Source organism: Felis catus, chromosome B2 (genome assembly GCF_018350175.1).
Source record: "Felis catus isolate Fca126 chromosome B2, F.catus_Fca126_mat1.0, whole genome shotgun sequence".
In the NCBI taxonomy this organism is placed as follows: Eukaryota; Metazoa; Chordata; class Mammalia; order Carnivora; family Felidae; genus Felis; species Felis catus.
Window position 1 is genome coordinate 36650804 of NC_058372.1, and position 16573 is coordinate 36667376.

Consider the following 16573-nt stretch of genomic DNA (forward strand, 5'->3'; position numbering starts at 1 on the left):
AGTAATCTTAAAAACAAAACCCGAATTTATGGAAACAAAGAACAGATTGGTGGTTGCCAGAGGGGTGTGTGGGGGGGGGGGAAGGGGATGGGTGAAGGGGATCAAAAAGCACAAACTTCCAGTTACAAGATAAGTAAGTTCTGGGGGTGTAATGTACAGCATGGTGACTACAGCAAACGAAACTGTTGCATATTTGAAGGTTGGTAAGAGATCTTAATAGTTCTCATCACAAGAAAAAAAACTTGTAACTATGTGAGATGGTAGTTGTGTCAAGTAAACTTATTGTGGTGATCACTTTGCTATATATCTCATTGCACTGAATACCATACACTTACACAACGTTATATATCAATTATTTCCGAAAAAGCTGGAAAACACCCAAAATCCATCTATTCAAAAACATGGCTACCTGTGATGGTAAATAAGCCTTTATCCTAAAAGTAAAGCAAGCCAAGCTGCAGCTATAGCCGAAAGGACTCAGGGTAGCAATAAAGGAAAACGTCCTGTTGTTCTAGGAGCATAGGGTCTTAAGGGAAGACATTTGGAGAATCTCATTCTCCAGGTCTGTCCAAAGTCTGTCATTTAATTTCCTGACATGGGTAGAGTGCTATCAAGAGGCAGGGCTGTGATCTCTAAAGATCCTATAGAATTTCATTCATAACATGACTCACATACTTTATTTCAATAAAAAGCAGGCTATAATTTTTGAAGCTAGTAGAATCTTCTCAAGGACTGCTCTAGAGTATATTAGTTAAAAAGGGAAGGCTTTCCTCTTTTATCATCTGCATATCTTCTATTATATTTTTTAATACCTAACTAAAAAATGAAAGGCACAACAGATCTGGGTTATACCTATAAACATAAAATCATAACCTTTGGTTCCACTGATTCTTAGGGGGTTAACAGGTGCTTACCTTCTTACTCTTAAAATATATTATTTATTTATTAATCTCTAAAACACCTATTGCTGTAGCATATATGTGCTAACATGGAAGGTTAAAAACATAAATTATTTAAATCCACCAACTAATGGACATAAAATATAAAAAAAAAGGGGGGGGGGAGATGTCAATGACTTAATACAAAGCTAATGGGAAGGACTTAATGAGTGAATGCCTTTTTGAATCAAGCAAAAACCCATTTGAATAAATATAAAACCATTATAATATGTATCTGTGTCAGCAGTTAGTCAACCAGTTCTTGTCAAAAACTCATACTGTATAACACCTTCAGTAGGGGACATAAAGAGATGACGAATCTAATTTATAACACATAAAATGACAGACAAGATGGGTGATGGTAACCAGTGAGATGTGTAAAAGATGGGGAAGCAGAGGGTCTGGCCTGTGAGGTGTATACTCAATGAGCAATGGCTCTGAAAAGATAAATGGGCAGTTGTTCATGGGCCTTGAAGGCCTTCCTATTGTATGGAAAGGGTCCTGGGAGCTTGGAAATAAGGTAATCACTTCATTTCCCTGTTTCCATCATCTAGCTTGGTTTAACCCTCTTTAGTAATGCTTTGAGGTACAATGGAAAGAGCCCTTCATTTTCTCTTTTAGAAAGAGAGGACAATATCCCACAAGGTGTTTTATATTCAGGAAAAAATGAGACAAAATACAGGAAAGTGATGGAATACTAGTCACTGAATAATTGCTAGTTTTCTCATCCAGTCGCAGAGATGGCCACAAGATGTGCGCTCCACTGAGAAGTGGCTGCCCAGCAGAGCCATGCTTCCCAGCCCGACCAGCATCCAATGTGGTAACTGACTACTTCTCCCCAGTGGAATATAAGTGGAAGGGATGGTCACTACACCTAGGCCAAGGCCATTCAGAAGAGCCAGGTATACCTTCTTTCTGTTCTTTCCCCATTTGCCAACCAGATGCAGATGCTGCTGCTGAGGCCCTAGGAGAGGGCAGAGCCACAAGAAGGAAGATGGCTGGGTTCTTCAGTCATGTGTGGAGAAGAGCCACCTGACAACCAGAAACACCGCTACTGACTGCTGCATGATTGAGAAATAGCTACTGTGTTAAGGCACTGGAATGTTGAAGCCACTTTTTGTCACAGCAGCAAGTGTTACCTTAACCAATGCAAACATTAAACATGCTCTAAGATAAGTACTATAATAATGACGGTAAGTGTGTCAGACATTGCATCAAACAAGCCATTATTAATGCTATTATGAAATCCTGGCCAAGTAAGTACATGAAAAGACGTTCAACATCATTAGCCACAAGGAAAATGCAAATTGAAACCACCACTTCACTCTCACTAGGATACCATGAACGAGAAGATAGACAGTGACAAGTACTGGCAAGAATGTGAAGAAATTGGAACCTTCCTGTGTTGCTGGTGGGAATGCAAAATGGTGCAGCTGTTGTGGAAAAGTCTGGCAGTTCCTCAAAAACTTAAACACAGAGTTAGCATAAAACCCAGCAAGTCTACTGCTAGGAATAGATCCAAAAGGACTGAAAACGTATGTTCCTACAAAATCTTGCACAGGAATGTCCCAGCAGAAATACTCATTTTAGCCAAAAAGTGCAAATAACTCAAATGTTCATCCACTGATGAATGGATAAACAAAATGTGACATATATACTTCCATATGATAGAATATTATTCAGTCAGTAAAAAGGAATGGAATGCTGACATGCTGCAACACAAAAAATAAGTTTGAAAAAAATATGTACTAAGTGAAAACAGCTAGAGGAGATCACATACTATTTAATTCCACTTGTATGAAATGTTCAGAATGTGCAAATCCATAGAGACAGAAGGGAGCTTACTAGTGGTGAGGGGCTGTGGGAACTGGAAGGAAATGAAAAGATTGCTAATGGGTAGGAGGTGTCCTTTTGGGGGGGGATGAAAATGTTTGAAACATTAGATAGTAGGGATGACTGTACAACAGTGTGAATACACTAAAAATCACTAAATTGTGCATTTAAAAGGGTGAATTTTATGGTACGTGAATCATATTTCAATATTAAAAAAAAGAGAAATCTCAGCTATTTGCTTTACCTTGCCTCCCAGTGAATCTGGCTCTACATGAAAAGGCACTGAGCTCTTTTTAGGTAATTTTTGGGAAAAGGTATGATTCTAAGATGCTGGAAACATGCTAATTTTGATCTGAATGAGTTATATGGGTATATACACATGTAAATAATCATTCTAGTCATGATCTCAGGCCAGTCAGAACCCACATAATCCTTCCTCCTAGCTTCCCCTACAACAACGTAAATGCAAACGGAGGCTCAATGCCATATACATTAAATGACTAGAGACCTACATATCAAGCTTTCTTTGGTTTAGGTAACAGTGTAGCTAACACTGAGATGAGATAAATATTTAAAGCTAACCTTGAGAATCATATGTGGCTGGAAAATGGAGTCCCAGAATAACTACTAAAGTGTGTATCACATCAGCAAAATTCTCGAAGGAAGAAACAAGTTCTAAAGAGGTAGTGTGCAGTGACGGGGGCAGGGACACAAGAGAGGATTGCATATGGAAATCCTTCTTTTCCCTGCTCAGGTACATGCCATTTTCTTTTTTTAATTTTTACTTATTTTATTTATTTTTAAATTATTATTATTATTATTTTTAGAGGGAGAGCAAGAGAGTGTGAGATGGGGAGAGGGGGAAAGGGGGAGGGAGGGAAGGAGGGGGAGAGAGAGAGAGAGAGAGAGAGAGAGAGAGAGAGAGAGAGAGAGAGAGAATACGAAGCAGGCTCCACAGGGCTTGACCCCACAACTGACCCTGGGATCATGACCCAAGCCGAAATCAAGAGTTGGACGCTCAACCAACTGAGCCACCCTAGCACCCCTACATGTCACTTTCAAGAGTCAAGTTCAAACCACAAAATAAGGAAAGTTTGTTTGAGCATATAAATTCTCACCGAAGTACTTAATAGTCAAAATTGAAATGAAGGATCATTAGGATGTTTTCAACCTCCAAATAAGAACGTAACTTGGTGATTCCACAAATCTTCATTAGAAACTTCTGAATCCATCAGATAAGACTCTTTTACCTTGTAATAAATTCTGGGAAATGATGTAACTTACTTGCAAGAGACTTTAGTTCTGTCGGCCACCATGGTCCATTGTTGCTGGTTGGTGGAAACCTCAACGTAGTAGCTATAGCTTCTATCATCACAGTCCCAAAGTAATAACCTGAACAAAGAAAAATACGTTAAGAATGCTGTGAATGTTCTAACTGGCTGTTTCCTGAGGCTGTGGGCATGAGTGAATCCATGTCTGCCGTACCCCTCCTCCCTGCCTCCTTTGCCCCACCACACTTCCAGGACTGGAAAAAGGAAGAGAATCCCAGCAAATGTATGGTAGGAGGAGGTGGAGTCAGTCTGAAGAAGAAGCAGTGTCTCTAGGAATTTATTTCACAAGTCACCCAATCTCAGGCAGCCTCTGTCAAAGCTCTTTGGTTGGCTTATGGGTGAGAAGATGGCCTCAAATCCTCCTTCCTGATTCATCTCCAGTTCACTGGGCTGACCAAAAGTGATATCCTTGAGACTCCTGTTCATGGGGAAATCCATGCTTTCTAATTGGTAGTAACTAGTAAGTCCCAATGACCTGAACTATCATGTTTCAAATTCCTTCTCATTCTTAGCAGACTTTTTGCATAGCTGTAGTATAATGATCTGATTTGGAGATACAAGCAAACATGTTCATGAGTAAAACTTTTTTATTATTTAGAGATTGATTATTTTGGCTCTGTTCTTCTTATCTCCTTTTGAGCCCAGATAAGAACCAAAGCATAGCCTATGTAATTTAATTTACATGAAGCTCAAAAGAGACAAAATTCATCCATGGTGACAGGAATCAGAACAGTGATTACCTCTGGGAGAGGTAATGATTGGAAAGGGTATGAAGGAACCTTCCAGGATGCTGGAAATGTGAGGACTCTGACTGAGTGGTAGTTCATGGGCATACACACAGTAAATACTCATTTGCACAATATATAAAAGATTTGTGCACTATATGTGTGTTATTCCTCAATTTAAAACCCACAATAAGAAAAAAGGATCTAAGAATTGCGATACAGGATTAGACTTCGGTCCAGCATTTTGCTTCTGACAGTGCCACAGTGGTGAGGGACGTGAGACCACTGTTTTCTATGATTTCAGCTTCCAAAGTCCTTCCCATACAGGATATCTTACCGTTTTATATTTGGTCATGCACATTTGCTTCCTCCACCAGCTAGAACAGAAAGTGAGCTCCCTAAAGGCAGAGCCTATGTCTTCTTGATCTTTCTATACCCAATACTTGGCACAGTGTCTCAAAAGGCCTATACTCAATGAATGTTTATTTGTTATGACGATTATTATTATCATAATAGTCAACATACCTTTAATGTCCACACTGTGTACCAGGCCCTGTGTTAAGTGCCCTATATAATAATTTATCTTATTAAATCCTTCCAAAAATCCCCTTAGCAAGCATTATTCTTCTCATCAAATTATATATACTTAATTATATATATCATATATATTTAATTTATATATTCCATCTAAATACAAAATATTTCATTTGAGAGAGAGAGAGAGAGTGAGCGCAAGTGAGCCTGACATGGGGCTCAATCCCATGACCTTGGGATCATGACCTGAGCTGAAATCAAGAATTGGATGCTCAACCGACTGAGCCACCCGGGCACCCCTCTTATCAAATTATAGACGGTGAAAGTAAGGCTTAACACTGTTGGGTAACGTGTCTATACTCAGTTAGTGTTGGCAGATACAGGGGGTTCATCAAACCTGGTATCCTGGCCAAAGCCCATTTCTGTCATCCTTCTGCCAAGTGCTTCTTTACTCCCAGTTTATGGACCTGGGTCCCAATTTACAACCTGCCACCTATGACTCTACAAAAGTAGTCCATATTATTTCTCCTTAATCTTGTGATTATAATCAATAAAAACCCTTGCAAAGCTCAGTTTAGTGTCACCTACAATGCTATTATTGGGGATCAGAAATGCCACTGTGTTCCCCTTTTCCCTTACCCTTTGTTCCCTATTTTCAAGTGTAATTTTGTTTGCTATCAATGACTAAACCCACACTACCTAATATTTTGGAATTCATCTTTTAAGCAAAGCAGAAACAGAGTTTGCCTTAATCTACCTGAATATTCCCCTTAATTCACCTGAGTATTTAATCTCTCAAAGTACTCTGAGTGAATCAGACAGGATTCTACCCTATTGTTTTTAAGTGTCTAATAATTCTGCTCTTTACCAGTTTGCCTGGTAAGAAAGTGAATCATTTCCCTCATTAGTCATTTCCTTGTATATTATTCTAGTTTCTTAGCACTTTTATGCAGTTAGCTTGTTAATTTACATTTATGTTGAGTAACTTGTAAAAGTGTAATTTTTGTTTCTATGTTTGTCTAGCTCTTGTAAAGATTATAGAAAGACTGTTGATCTTTCTCTTTTTAAAAAATTCTACTCTGAACATATGGGTTCTGTTCATAGTGTATGTTTCATACATGTTCCGGGCTGAAATAACTTATAACTTTGCCAGAGTGGATTAAAAACAAGAAAAAAAAAACCCTTCAGATTAAATAATCATTCTCTTCACTTAACAGCCTTGGTAACAGGCTTTTTGGGAGACAATGTTGAGGTTATTTTCTCAAGGGGATTTTGGATCATTGATGCAGAGCCAGTTTTATGATAATCCCTATCCTTCTGGATAATCATGAGTTAGTGTTTCTACCAGTGTATCCAAATGAAAATAATCAAGCCTTTTGGGATAGAATGTAACTAGATTCCAAAATATTTCATGGAAAAATACTGGGATGTGGGAGATATGAAGAAGATAAAAAGGAAGACCAGTTATAAGTAAGCATCATAAATGCTCTGGTAGAAATTCTTGGGAGTAATAGGATATTAAAAGAATTTTTAAGGTTGCACATATTTTGTCCCATAGTAGCTTTTCCTATAAGCCCTCTGACTTGTTTTGAGACAAATGTTTGTTTTAAAAGGAACATCACCTGTGATTCCAGGTGTAAACTCATAGACATGATGCAATTTTTCTTGTAACTTGTTTCTTTCGCTTAGCGACGTATTATGAATCCCTTTCTTTTGTATCTATCAAATACTCTTCCTCATCACACGTCCTGGCTTCATGGAATTTCACTGTACGGATGCCCCATAAATTATTTAATCGGTTTCTTATTAGTGGTCATTTAGGTAGGTGACAGTATTACACTGCTAGTAAAACTCTGTGATGAACGTCCTTACACTAAATCTATGACTGTTGCCTGTGAAAGCTTCCGTGGGTGAAGCTGGAGCAGAGCACGTGAGGCCTTGACGCGTATTACCAAACAGCTGCACGCTTCTCCCTTTCCCCTAAACAAAAGTCTGAACCAATTTATACTCATACTACCAGCAGTGCATAAGAGACGCCTGTTTCTGTGTGTCACTGCTGATAATCATGTATTATCTTTAAAAACACTGCCGATTCGATAGACAAAATCTTTGTCATTAATTTGCAGCCTTTCGCTTATCATTGAACTTGAACATTTTACCCATTTTCTACTTATATTTATCCTTTTGTTAATGACTTACACGATGCCCTCTATATTTGACGGATATTAATCTGCTGCCTATCATAGTTGGCATGCTGAAGATATTAATTTTTATTAGCTCACTCTATCGATCTTTACTTCAATAATTTCTCCTGGCCTAAATTCTTTTTTCTGAACAGCAGCCAAATGCACACACTGGTTGAGACATCTCCTTTCTATTCCTCTATTAAGAGTCCCTGAGGGCTGGAAATGGGGGGTCATGGTGACTCCTGAGTAGAGAAGGGACACTGATGGATCTCAGGTTATCAAGCCACTTACACTTTGGAATTTTTAAGACAGATTCCAATTCATGTGCCAGGATGCATATTTGCTTGGAATTTCGGCTGAGCCAGGCATGAAAATACCTTTGTTGATTCAACTGAAAAAAGCAAGCACAGTCTAAGGACACTACAGGAAAAATTGGCTCAATCTCTCTTTTTCCACAGAGAGGAATTTTGTTCTAATAAGGCACAATTGAAAAACCCACCAACTCCCTCACTTCTTTCCTTGCCAGCAAAGTCTGTTCCCACGTCTGTGCACCTGCAACAACACAGAGATACTTCTGATTTGTAATCTGCCAAGGAATGTTTGCCCGATGAGCTTGCCCAGGACAGACACACCCCCTCTGACCTTAACTGAGAAGAGTTTCTTAAACATATCCCCCTACATCTACACACCTCCACCCAGACATCAGAAGCTATTTTCAAAAGGGGCTGAATAAAGGAAGCTGCTGGCCAAGATCTATTGATGCAGATCAGGTCTGTACTCAGCTGTTGCCATGAACCCCTCCACCTAATGAGCACTGCATGAGATGCCTGGTGATATTAACCACTGTCTCCTCCATCTTCCCTCAGACTCATTGTGGAGTTTCCCTTAAAAGCAGTGAAGTGCTGGGCTTTTTGTAATTGATTAGCAGATGTGATTTTGCTTACATCTTCCATAAATGCCCTGGCTGGCTGCATACCATTGATTACCGGGGTTCGGTTTACAGCAACTAATTGCTCTCCTTGCTAGTGTTTTGATACAAAATTCAATAGTGAATATGTTTTCAAAACTCCTGTCTTTGCGGCTTGAGTCAGAAGTGACTTGAGGCAAACCCAGTGGACTGAGTTTTCCCTTCTTTAAAATAATTGCTCTCTCATCAGTCTGTGAAGAAAGTTTTCAAATTGTAGCATTCTAATTGGAGAGTCTGCATTATGCATGCGATGACAAACTATGTTGTGCTGAATGGCATTTTTTTCATCCCTTTCTTAAGGGATTAATTCTGTGCCAGATTGTGAACAGTGCTGAGGTTTAAACAGTGGAGATCAACAGCCTCTCCGCTGAACTGGTATCTTTTAGGTCAGAAGCAAGTGTCTGTTTTGCCTGTTTCTAACTGTCCACTGTTCGTGGGAGACTCCACTGGAAGGCCTGGGGTCACCTCTCCTGCTGCTGCCATGTTTCCTTGCTTGGACAAAAGCAGGAAACTTGAGAGAAGAGAACTGCCAAGATATTAGTAACATAATTCATTATCAAACCCATTTCTAATCTCTTGGTCAAAATCAAAGAGAGTCTGACCTCACAGGTTTGGAGACCATTCTTTGTTAAAGATCTTGAGAAATTAAGTTCTTTAGAAATAATTTTCTTCTGTTCAACAAATATTTACTGAGTATTGACTAAGTGACATTAGGCAAGTCACTTAACTTACTTGTACTTCAGTTTCATCCGATGTGAAATTAAAGATCTAGATTCAACGGTTTCTAAGGGCTCTTCCAGTTCTAACATTTTATAATTTGCTGTGACCAGCAGTAGAGGTGATGGGTTGTTTGTTTTTTAGTTTTAGTTTTTTCTTTGCATGTCTGTCCATTATACAGTAACCTCCCTCTTTGAGAACTGTTTCTAGCCTAGCCCTAAGGTGGACACAGGGGTTCCTGAGCTTGGCTTGTGGACCTGAGTGCATGCTGGGAAGACACATGGCCCATGCTGCACCAACTGAATTTCGTTTCTCAAAAATTGAGAATTACATAAGATTTGAGCTTAATTGGCCCTGTTCACTTAAAATAAGATGATGAAAATGCAGGCCTTCTGGGGTGACTTTCCTTCATCAGAGACACAAAGAAGCAAAGAAAGTTACCTGTAATGAGAAACAAAGAAGACAGATAATGTGGCCCAGGGAGGGTTATCTGGGCTCCCAGCAGGATTCTAGTATCTGACTATAGTCCCTATGAGGGTCACCAGAGTTTCTGCCCTGGTGTTCTATGAGAAATCTCCCCATCATTTAAATAAACTTGCCATACATGGCTTAAGCCATATTTATGTGGTTTCTTTAAGCTTGGAACCAAAGAGCCTAAGATAAGTTCCTAGCAGAGAGTGCATGAGCCAGAAAAGCTACTCAACTTACAGCAGAGGTTCTCATGATGAGGATGATGTGATGGCTCTAGGACCAGAGAGATAGGAGGTGAAGGACAGGGATGGTGAGGAAGCTCACTTTGAATGGAGATCTTCATTCAAGTATGAAAGAAGATTCTCGATGGAAGCTGAGAGTGGCAGGGCTGCATTGGGGGTGGAAAGGCAACCTAAGCTTTGGAGCAAGTTCTGTGGGGTCTGCAGAGCTGAGGGAGGGGGCCTTGCAGAGACAGGACACTCAGTGTAGCTGGTAACTCAGGACTACCAGTGACAAGGGGGATTCAGGGCAGGGTCAGGGAAGACAAGGGCCAGTTGGAGCAGTGGCCAGTTTGAAGCTGCTGAGGAGTTAACTGGGGCCAAAGGGGGCTGACTGACTTTCAGAATAGAGAGGGACTACAGGTCGTGAAGCAAAAGAACAGATGCAGCAGACATAGAGGCGAGGGAGAAGGGTACGGAGCTGTGGCCACAGAGGGAAACTTCAGTAAGCAATGGGAGCCCAGTTTTCACTCTCCTGAGTGAGGAGCTGGAAGACAAACATCATGACAGAGGCTCCACTCTAATCGCTGCTGCTGAGAGGCAGGGGGGGAGCCGGCAACAGCTGCCAGAAGGAATTATACTGCTTCGGAGGAAGAGTATTTTCCTAGGGGAGAAACTGGAATTTTCCCACAGATGAGAGAGACCCTCACCGTGGGCTGTCACAGGGCTCAGTCACGCAGCTTCCTCTGCAGGTGAAGAGCAAGGTCGAGCTGAGACGAGCTGCTGGAGGACCACGAGCCCAAAATGAGATTCTCAGCAGGAGACTGGAGCCAAGTAACAACGCTTGATGGAAAGTGCGGGAGGCAGAGCAGGTGGTTGCCCTGCAGATTCCAGACATGAGAACCCCCGAGGAGCGGCCACCACAGGGGCCCTACAGCCTTTCAGGGCGAAGGGGACACCCGCCTTCTTCTGACAGCAGGAGGAGGGAGACAGGCTGCTCACCAGACGGAAGGGGATCTTGGGAGATGTGTTAGTCACAGGGCATCAGAGAGCCTACGCACTGTCTGCAACCGCGGAATTGCCCATGTCTTGGACACAGAGGGCGGTTTCTCCAACAGAGGAAGAAATAATGGCACTGGCTAACAAGATTCTCTTGCAGCTGGTGAGGGAAAAGACAGGTGCAAGCGCTCGGTCGTCTGGCATATGCAGTTTCTGCATTTAGTCACTGAAGCCCCAGGATGAAAAAAAAGTGAGGAGATGGGGCAAAGCATACACTCGGGCTTCACCGTGCAGGCTAGTTTACTGAGAAGGGAGGGAATAAAAGAAGGGGCTTTCTCTCCTACAAATCCTACATTCCAGGTAAATTCTATGGCAGTAGAGAAATGCTGATGGAGAACATGCCCGCAGGATAGGGCTATATGGATAGCGGGACGGGACAAAACTTTCCAGGAGTTTGAGACAGTACAAAACTCCTGACTTTTAACAGCTAATTGAGACTATCATTTCACTCCCTGGCAGGATTAAGTTTTTAATTTCAAGTTTTAGGTGATAACATACAAGGCAGCATGGCTGCCTCTGCCACGTTCAACAAACACCAAGGCTGGAACGAACAGTGATAGACTAATCATAATCCCACCTCACATTCACACAGACCTCACTGGCTTCAAAATGTTTTTGCATGCATTATCACATTTGGAAAAAACCCACAACTTACAATCAGCACATTTCCTGCTTTCAATGCAAATCTATTCTTCTAAGTTACTTGGTTAATTTTCTTACAGGCGCCAAACACTGCCCAAGCAATCTTTCACAGATTTGACTCAATCACTTGGCAAACCCTTTATTAATAAATAAGGTTTGGCCTAGACTTATGATCTAGATTCCATACCACACAGTCCAATTTGACGGAAATTCTTTCATTTTATGCTCTCAGTGTGGACATGTGAGAAAATCTTGTCCAGGCCAAACAGCCCTTAAGAAGAAAAGCAGTTTTCGTCTACTTTTCAAGGTGCCTCTTTCCAATACAGTCCCTTCCTGAAGCAGGACGTTGGCATCAAAACCATCGGGAGCCATTTCACATGGTCTTGTTATATTTTACAAGGTGAAGTCTCATTATGTTGTAGACCTTTTCGGCAGTGACACATTGAGCAGGGGTGCAGCTTTCACAGATCTTTCCCTGTGTTTAAATTTGGCATCATCAATGTCCCTCTCGGCAGCAAGGCCGTCTTCCTTGATCCCAGCAGCTTCCTCATCGTGACGCACACATAACATCAGTGACATGGGTGCAATTTGGCCCACCAACAGGGTTGGAAAAGGATTGTGCAAGAGGTAGAAACAGAGAGGCCCCACCCAGACCACAGGGCTTATCTCCCTACATATCAAGTCCAGCTCACTTTTAGGGGCATTTGCTAGGAAAGGCTGTTGTGATTTAAAAAGGCAAAAATTGGTTTCTTCCGTTAATGGCTGAGGACAATATCCATTTGTGAGAGCGTTTCTGTTCCCTGCACCCAATTCTATGAAATTATTCGAAGGGTGAGAAGGTGCTGGCATGTTTAAGAGCTCAGAGCTCACTGATCTACCAGCTGTGTGTTAGGGATCTGACTCACTGGATTTTAACTCACTTTTATGACCCCTGTAAAATAAGATGGCCCCAGTGTGAGTCTTCATCCAACAGGTAGGGGAGTAAAGTGTCACCTGGCTCCAGGTTCCCTGTATGACACCATCCAAAGGCCCCTCCTTTAACTTTCAGACCAAGTCCGGCCAAGAGGAACCACCCTGACCATGCTTTGAGAGTGCAGGGATCATGCATGGCTAATGTCTTGGTATTCCCCATGGTCCCGGGCACGTCATAAGCTCTCCTGAGTTGAAGTAAAGGAGCTATGGGGAACAGGACAGGAGAAGATGATGGAGAGAAGACAGGGAACTACAGATAAATCCCCTTTCGCACAAAACCCAGGTAGCTCCATCTTTTAATGCTCCATTAAATTACTTTTCAAGCTGAAACACCCCCCTAGTCAGTCCTCCACTCCCACTCCATTTTGCAGGGTCTCACTTAAGAGATAATTTATGAAGGGGCACCTGGGTGGCTCAGTCGGTTAAGCGTCTGACTTCGGCTCAGGTCATGATCTCACAGCTCGTGAGTTCGAGCCCCACGTCAGGCTCTGTGCTGACAGCTCAGAGCCTGGAGCCTGCTTCAGATTCTGTGTTTCCCCCTCTCTCTCTACCGCTACTCCACTCATGCTCTGTCTCTCTCTGCCTCAAAAATAAATAAACATTAAAAAAAAATTTTTTTTAAAGAGAAAATTTATGAAGTACATTAATGCTCACTGCTATTTCTTCTCTTGAGCTTTTTCTCCTGCCCCTCCTCTGACCACATGCTAGTATGTGTCCACATGCACACAGCCTACAAAGCTCCAAGAAGCAGAGCCAAAGAGAAATTTAATACGCTCCACGGCTCCTTTCTATTCCCTTAGGTCAAGTTTTCACAGGAACCTGTGTCTGTGGGAGAACTCACAATTTAGCTACAGGTAGATCTTTGTATTACCTCAACCTGGTGATAAAGGGAGAGAATGGAGAGGCAAAACAAAGGTGGGGAAGGCTTGACTCCGAATATTACAGCCGAGAGAACGTTCCAGCAGGGCTGAGCAATAAGGCAAAAATCTTCCTATTCAGGCAGGTAATCTCTTTATTTTTGTTCTCACCAAATCTTTCCCCTGGTCTCTCTTAACACAGCCAGTACTATTTTCCTATGTCTCTCTTTTTTCTACCAGCCTGACCTTTTCACCCAAATCAGATCTGGGCTTCAACCTTTGCTCCAGCTTTGAATCAGCTTCTTTTCCCCACAGGGCCCAATCTATAAAGTCCTGGGCTCTTGACGAAAATGATTTGAAAGCACTTGCCCGTCCAATACAGGCCCTCACCTGCCGTCAACTGTACCAGCTGTGTTAGCCACTGCTTGTTCCTCTTTCATGTCCCCTCTCTGCTAAGTCACGGCCCCCTCTGTCGTATTCCCAACTCTAGTATTTATCCTCCTCGGCCCTGCACGATCAGATGCTTGTCTGCACTCTTTTCTCATACTCACCTGGTCTAAATTTCCTCCCTTTCAGTCCTTTCTCTAATGAACTTCCTTCACGAAATTCTTCTGTGAAGGCTTTCACATGAAAAAAAAAAAACACAACAAAACTAGACTCTAAAGCAGAAAAAATAAAACTGTGTAAGTTGCAAGTGCTATAAAATTAAAACACTTAAGCAGATTATTCTATTTGAAGTCTGAGGTGTCTGACAAATCATAATCCTCCGTGCAGTACATGACTTACCATTAAAATAAAGACCACATTAGTGAGAATAATAATAGTGGCATCTCTACCACTACATAAAAGTGAGAATCCTAACTATGACAAGTTCTTATAAACAAAAGATAATTAATTAATTTAATATGTAACTATGTGATAAAGCTTTTGAAGAATGGCAAGAATTAAGAAAAAAAAAGCAAGATTTTATAGAATTTTTTGTAATGGCTAGAGGAAAAAATGGCTAATTATGTTTTTCAGTAGAATTCTTTTGATCACTGGCCACTCAGTATAGGTTTCTTGATCCAGGTCTTCAAAGCTGGGATGATAAGTTTTAATTCAAACGTTTTCAGCTGAACATTAATAACTCTAACTTTTCTAACTGCTAAACAGCTGTAATCAAATCAAACTCGTGTGGGTTACAGGACCAAAGGCTAAACAGGCATTTGCCATTTTTTTTTTTTTTCTGGAATTGCCTATACTATTTTCCCCAGGGTGGGAGGCCGGGGCAAAGGCTCCGAATTCAGAGGGGCCAAGGTGCCCCCCACTGCTGCAGGAGATGGAAGAATGCAGTTTTCTGTCTCATAAATACTCACCAGCATTGCAGAACAGCTTCCCCTCCCTCCCACATTTGTTTGGTTGAAGGATCATCAGATGGGAAAAATACTCCCTCTTTAGAATGCATTCTGTAGGAACTACCCTTTTAGAAATAACCCTCCCGGGTGCCAACATGAATATTCACCAGAGTGTACCGAGCACAGGGGCCAGTCTCCATGCCATGGACACTAATCCTTCAAAATGTATTCCAGGCAAGCTACCAGGGTAAACTCCTGTATAGAAACTGGGCTTTCTGATGATGGATATTGGATGGCTGAAAGGAGAAAATGTGAGTGAAGGAGGCAGGGATGAATAAATCACTCATAATCTGTCGAAGGCCCTGCTGTAGCCATACCTTGCCATTGTGACTCAAACACAGCATGAGGATGCATTAGAACACTGCACTCTGCGAATTAAATGGTTTCTTTTGTTGATCTGGCTTGTGCTTCCTCACCAAGAACAACAAACATTTATCTCCCTTCTGCCCCATAACCCTCGAACCCCCTTTTTACTTTCTTTTTATTTTGGCTGATAGGATATACACGGACATCCTGAGAGCATAGTCCTCATACCACGCAGGCACCCAATGTATGTATGTTCATGTACATGCACGTGAACACACACACACACACACACACACACACACACACACCTCACCTGCTATATCACTGCCCTGACTCACCTTCAGAAATGTACAGGCAGAAAAGATGAACAACTCTTACAAGCCAGGGAAGAAATCATACCCAAGGTAGCGAGATCTCAGATTTCTAAGTATCCTCCCACTCTGGCACCAAATCCCAATAGTCAACATTGATAATCAAGTTGAGAGGCAGAAGGAGACTGGCTAAGACAGCCTGTCTGAGTCACACGTGATACTGTTGTAACTAATGCTCTTCAGATAACCAACAATTACCTAGCCGACGATGTTTAGGTGCCAGAGGTTGGGAGACAGATCTGGGATAACTTCCAAAGAGGTTGGTGCTGGAATTAGTCCAGCTCTTGGCACAGTTTGTACCCTGGAAATTGGGGCATTCAGGTGCTTGGGGGCTCCTGGTAGCTCAAAGGAAGAAGGAATGTGAGCAAGGAAGAGGAAAACAGTGTGGCCTCAAGTGGCATTCTGGGTCAAATGATCTTCTCAGTCTATTTGGAGCAGGAAAAGCTCCAGTGACTCTCCCACTGCCTCTGATGGACACAAGAACATTCCAAAGCAATACGGTATAACCAGAAGCAGTGGTGGCAGATGGGAGACAGGGGTCTCAACTCTGCCTCGGTCTTGGAACCCTATACTCGCAGATCTATAATCTGTTTAATGGGGCGTGGGGTAGGAGAAGACAGGGAGATGAATTTTAATTTAGATGATTTGTGGTTCCTTTTATTTTAATCTGTTTTTTTTTTCTATAATCACAAAGTAGTACACAATAAATCCTTTGGTACTTCTTAGAAAGTATCTATTAGTATTAGATATCTTTTAGTAGATACAATTAGCATCCTTTACTAATTGTAAAAAAGAAAAAAGGTAAACCAATATTTCAAAAAATGTTCTTTGGTAGCAGAACCCCTTCACAGACAACATCTTAGAAGAACCTCAATCTCCATGACAGATGAAAGTAAAACTGCTCTGCCAGGGTCAGAGTTGGGGATGAAGTCTCATCACCAGGCTTTCTCATCAGCCTCTCCTTGTGTCAGCCCCCAAGGCTCACCTCCTACACACATGGTAGGAAAAACCACTGAGTCGTGGTGTGCATGTTGACTCCCAACTAAACAGTG

At 41.7% G+C, this 16573-nt stretch overlaps 1 protein-coding gene across 5 annotated transcripts in view; it reads right to left on the reverse strand.

The window, feature by feature from the left end:
- BTBD9 (BTB domain containing 9) overlaps positions 1-16573 on the reverse strand; it is a 414008-nt gene that overhangs the window by 75857 nt on the left and 321578 nt on the right. For 4 of the 5 annotated variants that reach the window (XM_045057479.1, XM_045057480.1, XM_045057482.1 and 1 more), the window contains one exon: positions 4056-4163. In XM_045057479.1, the coding sequence (XP_044913414.1) occupies positions 4056-4163 (108 nt within the window). Of the gene's footprint in view, positions 1-4055; positions 4164-14033; positions 14071-16573 lie in introns of those variants that run through there. The other variant, XM_045057483.1, reaches the window with a different exon arrangement.